The 7,500-nt window shown below is 37.9% G+C and overlaps 1 protein-coding gene across 1 annotated transcript in view; it reads right to left on the bottom strand.

The window, feature by feature from the left end:
* LOC106876786 (uncharacterized) overlaps positions 1-7,500 on the bottom strand; it is a 50,762-nt gene that overhangs the window by 15,992 nt on the left and 27,270 nt on the right. The window contains exons 10-16 of the mRNA XM_089342164.1: positions 7,164-7,329; positions 6,496-6,606; positions 5,723-5,910; positions 5,277-5,390; positions 4,062-4,132; positions 3,299-3,436; positions 2,197-2,296 (exon numbers count right to left, since the gene is read on the bottom strand). Coding sequence (XP_089198290.1) covers positions 2,197-2,296; positions 3,299-3,436; positions 4,062-4,132; positions 5,277-5,390; positions 5,723-5,910; positions 6,496-6,606; positions 7,164-7,329 — 888 coding nt within the window. The remainder of the gene's footprint in view (positions 1-2,196; positions 2,297-3,298; positions 3,437-4,061; positions 4,133-5,276; positions 5,391-5,722; positions 5,911-6,495; positions 6,607-7,163; positions 7,330-7,500) is intronic.

Here is a 7,500-nt window from a genome sequence, read left to right as displayed (position 1 = left end):
AATCGTAAAACCCGACTGTACAAACATTCACACACACACACGCGCACACACACACACACACACACACACACACACACACACACACACACACGCACGCACGCACACACACACACACACGACGAGGTGTTTACAGCCATTGAAATGTAGAAGATTAGGAAACAATAGAAACCAATGGTGTTGGAGGCAGTGAGTTCAATATGGTACCATTTCTTCAGATTTCTTCATGGCTGTTGTTGTTGCTATTGTTGATGATGATGATGATTGTGATGGAGGTGGTTTTGCTGCTTCTGTTGCCCTATTTCGACTTTTTTCTTCTTAGATAAAATCCAATTGAATATTGTTGCTATTCTTGTTCTTGTCGCTGATTGTTTTTCTTCATATTGTTGCGTTTATTGTTGTTCAACTCCTGATCAACTCCTCATCTGTTGTTGCAAATGTCACTGTCCATACTTGTATTATTACTTTGTAATTATTGCCGGCACTCTTATTGTTATTCTTGTAATTGTTGTTCATGTTATTGTTTCTGTGATTAAAACGTCTTTGAAGTTTTTTCTGCTATACTTTGCTGTTGTTGTTGTTGATGTTGGTTATTGCATTGAAGAGAGCATAATTTCTGATAAAAATGGCTTAATTAGCACTTCTTAATAAGCACTTTGTTATATATATATGTATATACACACATACATACATATACATACATACATACATACATACATACATACATACATATATATATATGACTTTATATCTACACAAACACATATATTCATCTATAAATTTATATATTCTGTATAAATACACACACATACATGCACGCATATATACACATATATGCATATATACATGTATAACTACATACATATGCATATACAATGAATATTGAAATTACTATACATACATTATATACATGTATTTATGTATGTATGTATGCATATACATATATGTATACGTATACACACACACACACACACACACTCATATATATGTGTATGTATACAGCATCAACGCCAAACGTCGTTGCTGCCTGGTGAAAGACTTTGATACTGTTCACAGTTTTAAGCGGAATGAAGCAGAGAATGGGAACATAGCGCGTGTACATTCAAGTGGTTGATATGACCCTACCAAAAGCAATGCAACAACAAACACACACACAGACACACAGGTACACACATACAATGCCTTTGAAACGAAAATAAAAAAAGAATGACATGTTTCCGAGCCATTTTTCAGTTTGGAACATCTGACCATTACTTATTCAGTTCTTTGGTCAGATTTCGTCGCCAAGAACATTAACCAACCAATATTTGGGGAGCAGTCGGAACAAATAATAATAATAATAATAATAATAATAATAATAATAATAATAATAATAATAATAATAATAATAATAATAATAATAATAATAGAAAAGAAGAGGGAAAGGAACGAAAGATTAAAGAAGGCAGTTCGTTTCCAGAGTTTTTGTTGGGGATTGAAGATTTTGTAGAGTTTGATGTGAGAGAAATTTAGTTTCTTCCTTCTGTCTCTGTCAACATCTTGTAGTGTGAGATACATCTCCATGTTTTTACACACACACACACAAACACACAGATATACAAACACTCACACACCCACACGCACGCACGCACATATATTATATACACGTATTTAGATATAAGGGTTATAAGTATGTATTTGTGTGTGTATACACATACACACATACATATACACTCACAGACGGTTTTTGCTATATATTATAAAGCATACATGCATGCATGCACATATACTTACTGACACATCAATAAATATGCATATATATATATATATATATATATATATATGTATTGTGTGTGTGTGTGTGTGTGTGTGTGTGTGTGTGTTTATGTGTGTTACGCATAGATGTGTAATAATCGGGTTTCTGGAAGGAACATTTGCAGGAAAGAATGGGAAGACTCCATAGTCCTGCTGCGGGCTGCAAGCGGAGGGTTGTTGCGATGTAGTTTTGTGGGAGGTGTGTGTGTGTGTGTGTGTGTGTATTAGTAACTAAGTATTAGTAAGTGTTAGTAGTAAGAATAGCAGTAATAGTATTTGCAGTAGTAGTAGTAGTAGTAGTAGTAGTAGTAGTAGTAGTAGTAGTAGTAGCATCATCATCATCAGCAGCAGTGGTGGAGGTGTGATTTAGTTGTCAGCGATCTCAATATACACACGTGAGCTCACCTGACTATCGTCCATTAAACGTTGCAACTGACGACAGAGAATGGGGAAAGTGGGACGGGCGCTGGGGTCGACACTCCAGCATCTCCACATGATGTTGTACCTGCAAAAAAAGAAAATAAGACAGGTTTGCGATTTATATATATATATATATATATATATATATATATATATATATATGTATAAACTGAGAGAGAAAGAAAGGGAGAGGGGGAGAGCGAAAGAGAGGGGGAGGGGGGAGAGAGAGGAGGAGAGCGAAAGAGATGGAGATTATGTAAGACAGAAACAATCAAAGGTACTACAACTGCAATAGTTTTACTCCAAACATCAGACATCCACACACATTCATACATATATTCATATACATACATGCATACATACATACATACACGTATACATACATACATACATACATACACGTATACATACATACATGAATATGAAGTCAAACCAATTAATGATATTTTGAATGCATTTAATATGAACGTTTCAGATAATTGCGCAATAGATAAAAGGGAATTTCATCTCTTACGCAAGATCTTCCTCAGTTCGGAAATTCTGGTAACGTGATTCTCTTCTAAGCGTAACAGGAAATACACACACACGCACACGCATAGACACATGCATACATTCTTACTCACATATAGATGCACACTTTCATTCATACATACACATACATATACAAAAACATACATACATCTGCTCATGCACACACATACGCATATTCATACACATAAATAAATACCTGTATGTTAGAACAAAAATTCCTGATTTATTGAAATTATCTCTGCCTCTGGAGGATGTGTCGCAATTAACAAAAGGCAATTAAAACGAGCTCCGCCATAAAAGGGGAGAACATTTCTAGGGAAAGGGACAGGCTCATCCACATTCGTGCACACTCACACATACATCGCCGCACATAGACAGATACATACAAGCACACATATCGACACGCCTGCGCACTCATATATAATCACACGCACACACACACACACACACACACACACACACACACACACACACACACACACACACACGTACATAGACCATAGACCATTATTGCATAATTTTCGCCCAAGATTTGAACACGGTAAGACCAACTTACAGAGCAATATCACATTGTGCTGGTCGTTTCATTCGATATCCGTCTCTGAGTTTGTTGACTAACTCCTGAGTATCAATTCCGGCGAAAGGAGTACCACCGAGCGTGACAATTTCCCACATCAAAACACCAAATGACCAACTGGACAAGAAAAAAGACAAAACAAAAACAAAAAGAAATTATAAAGATGATGTTGATGATGATGTTGATGATGATAATGGTGTTGACATATCCAAGATGGCGCAGGTGGAAGGAAAGGAAGTCGTATTCGTACTTTACTTTATCGACCAGGAAATGATAAAAAAGTAAAATTGAAATTAGGAGGAGGAGAACAAAAGCAAAATTTGTAGCGCATTTTACCCAACGCTCTACCGATTCTGCTAATAAAATATGAGGAGGAGGGGGAGACAGAATTTCGTCCAGGAAGTAGATCCGAGGAAACTGAAGTGAAGGTGTCTGGGACGTCACCAGCAGAGCCCACGCGCGCGCGCGTTGACTGAACGAAGGAAGATCGTCTGTGGCTTTCAATGTTTCTCAACGGAATTCACGAGCGAAGATCGAAAGAGAATGGAATGGCGGCTGCGGTAATGAATAGAAGGGGAGGAGGAGTGGTTGGAGTTAATTAAAGCAACACTCGTAATGAAGATGATGATAAGAGAGAGGGAGAGAGAGAGGGAGAGAGAGGGAAAGAAAGAGAGAGAGAGAGAGAGAGAGAGAGAGAGAGAGAGAGAGAGAGAGAAAAGAAACGAAGGTGTCTTGTACTTACACATCACTTTGAATGGTGTAAATGTTGTTGAATAACGACTCAATGGCCATCCATCTGACCGGGACTCTGGTCTGAGGCGGACGACGGCAGCAGCAGCAGCAGTAGGATGAGGAAGACCGGAGAGAAAGAGCAAGAAGAAGAGGAAGAAAAAGAAACAAGAAGAAATGTTAAAACAACAATAACAACTCAGCGTTTGTGATGATGGTGATGATGATGATGATGAAGGTGGTGATGGCGGTGACGACGACGACGACAACGACGACGACGAAGGTTGTTGATGATTGATGGTCGGTGTTGAGTGATGGTGGCAGAGAAAGAGAAGAAAAGTGAAATAAACAGGAAACCAATTAGTCATGGTGACTGAGACAGTTTATTTATCAAATGAGCAAAACTGTGTGTGCGTGCGAGTATGTATACATGCACACGCACACACACACGCACATATATGACAGATATGTATAGGTATGTATATATATATATATATATATATATATATATTTCTTATTCCTTTTGAAGATTGCTCTTAAATGTGGTTTTGGTCGTTTTGACTACTTCTTCTAGCATGTAAAAACTGCCTGTTGAAGGTAGTTTTCTCTTGTGTTTAAATGTACACTATTTTATATATATGTATATATATATATATATATATATATATATATATATATATATATACCGGCCATGACGAAGGGAAATAGCCCTGAAACTCGAGTCGCCTTTATATACTTATATTTATATATTTGATCCTTTATATTGAACACTCAATATTTCATCTACATTCAATACTTTCTTTCATGGTGCCATCCATTTTTATTTTATCTTATTTCATATTATATATTGTATATTATATTATATATTGTATATTCCATATTCTATACCCCACATTGGTTCTGCAGGAATATAAATAAAACATAAAAAACAGACAGTGTTGGAACTCTTTTAAACAAAATAATATATTCCTCTATACACAATCATACAAAAAACAAACACCTTTTTTGTATTTATTTTTACTCGCATATATATATATATATATATATATATATATATATATATATATATATACGCATACGAGGGGTGTCTGAAAAGTTTTGAGCCTAACCTAGAATCGGGGCTGCTATATAGTTGAAACAATTTTTTCTGGTAAGTACAGTCTTTTCGGAGTATTCTTGCTCATTTTCATGATTCTGATATATATATATAAGATCGATAGCTACTTACATTAGAAACTTTTACGTAAGTATCTTCATTCTTTGATAAACCAAAATCTGCCACTTTGGCCACTAATTTGTCTCCGAGTAGAATATTTCTGGCAGCTACATCTCTGTGGATTATCTGAAAGAACAATAAGAAGATGGTAATTACTCAGCATATATTGGTTTCAAAGTGTGGCACAGGACCAGCGAATTCAAGGGAGGAGGAAGTCGATTATATCGACCCCAGCGCTCAACTGGTATATATTTCATTGGTCAAGACGACCTTGGTGGAGTTTGAACTCAAAATGTAAAGACGGGCCAAATGGCGTTAAGCATTCTGCTAGCTCGCTGCCTTAAATATATACAGTGGTTGGACAAAATAATGGAAACACCTAGCATCATAGCATCATATATATATATATGCATGTCACACATGAGACAAGGATCCATAAAATGTGTATTTTCCATTACCTGTCGTTCTGCAAGATGGGCCAAACCCGTAGCCACATCTAGAGCCAGTCTCAGCAGTGTCGTCTGGTTTAATGCGGTCATTGGTAAAGTCCCATTGGAATAAATGATTCCTTTCTCTTTCCGGCTTCTCCGCAGATAGCTTCGTAAATCTCCATATCTTGCATATTCCAGTGCCACGTAGAGAATGCCTGCAACAAAATCCATGGACAATATAAGTAAACAAAGATACGGAAAAATATCTACCTGGCACAGAAATGATCGTGTGGTGAAGATGTTTATTTCTCAACCTCGTGGTTCCGGGTTCGACTCCAATGTGCGGCGACGATTCTTTGGTAACTGTTTTATATCATATAATCGAATTAACCGAAATTTTATGGGTAGAATTTTGCAGATGGAAACTGTGCGGAAACTTGTTAAATAAAAATGAATCTCCGTCGATTTCAACGACGTGTATTCAGTCGATCACACAACTAAATTACTTACACAGGCCTTTCGCGACACCTTCAAAGCCAAGAACTTTACACACACACACACACACACACACACACACACACACACACACACACACACACACACACACATAGAGAGATTGATAGATAAATAGATATAGATATAAACAGATCGATAAATACAGGGAGATAGACAGATAGATAGATAAATAGAGACTGAGAGAGAAAGAGACTGAGAGAGAGAGAGAGAGAGAAAGAGAGAGAGAGAGAGAGAGGAAGGAAAAGTGAGAGAGTGTGTGTGAAGAATAGTGTTTCCATAGTTACCGTGTATATGGCAGGCCCCAACAAGGCAGACGACATTCCTGTGGTAACCAACCTGTTTCAGTATATTAAGTTCATTCATAAAATCTTGTTTGTCTTTCTCGGAGGCATTTTCTGAAAGAGCAACAACAACAACAACAATCAGAAGAATGACCGCAATTATAAGAATAAAACATTGTTGAAGGGGAGGAGAGAAAATTGAGAGGTGGCAGTGGTGGGAGGAGTAGGGTGGAGGATGGGGGTTGTCGAGTCGATTCAAAATGAATCCCGAGCTTAACTTTGCTCCCTATTTTATAGAACCCAGAAGAAATAAACCTCAAATAGATTTGAAATCAAAGCCTACACGACTGTGTTTGGGGGTGGGCATGGAGGAAGAGGCGGGAAGAAGCGTTGGTTGAGGAAGTCGTTTCCAAAACTTCTCTCTTAATATTTGACGCTGTTTCACAAATTTGGAGGGGAGGGGGTTCGACTTCTGTTGTGAACATGGAAGGCAGATCTACGGTCTGAAGACACCTTCTTCTTCCTGTTCTTCTGACCAGTGAGAGAGGCCCTTTAAAGGGCCAACAGAATTTCTCTTCACCCTCCGACTAATCCACAAACGATGTTGTCTGTAGATTCTTTTCTATCTTTGGTTGGTCTTTTAGAAAATTGTTCCCGTTGTTGTGGCTTACCTTTTAATGATTTCACAGCTACTGGGACATTTTTCACGTATCCCTTGGTCACTTGTCCGAAATGACCGTGGCCCAGTAATTCACTGGTCAAGATTAACTGTGACCGACTCAGTTCATATCTGCCTCGCTGTATCCGTTCGTAGATTCGTACATCAAGGTTTCTCGGCTGCAATGGAGAGCACAAGCATTGTTATTCATGGACTGGGTGACAATGAGACGCACGCACGCACGCACCCACGGACACACACACATACATACACACTGGGGGTTGAGGGTGGGGGTGCTAAAAAGTTCCTGGTTTTGGAGCATTAGAAAATGCAAGAGAATCAGTTAATCA

The sequence above is a fragment of the Octopus bimaculoides genome, chromosome 25 (assembly GCF_046866305.1).
Source record: "Octopus bimaculoides isolate indiv1 chromosome 25, ASM4686630v1, whole genome shotgun sequence".
In the NCBI taxonomy this organism is placed as follows: domain Eukaryota; kingdom Metazoa; phylum Mollusca; class Cephalopoda; order Octopoda; family Octopodidae; genus Octopus; species Octopus bimaculoides.
The sequence above is the reverse complement of the archived record's forward strand: the minus strand, read 5'-3'. Positions and strand labels throughout refer to the sequence as shown.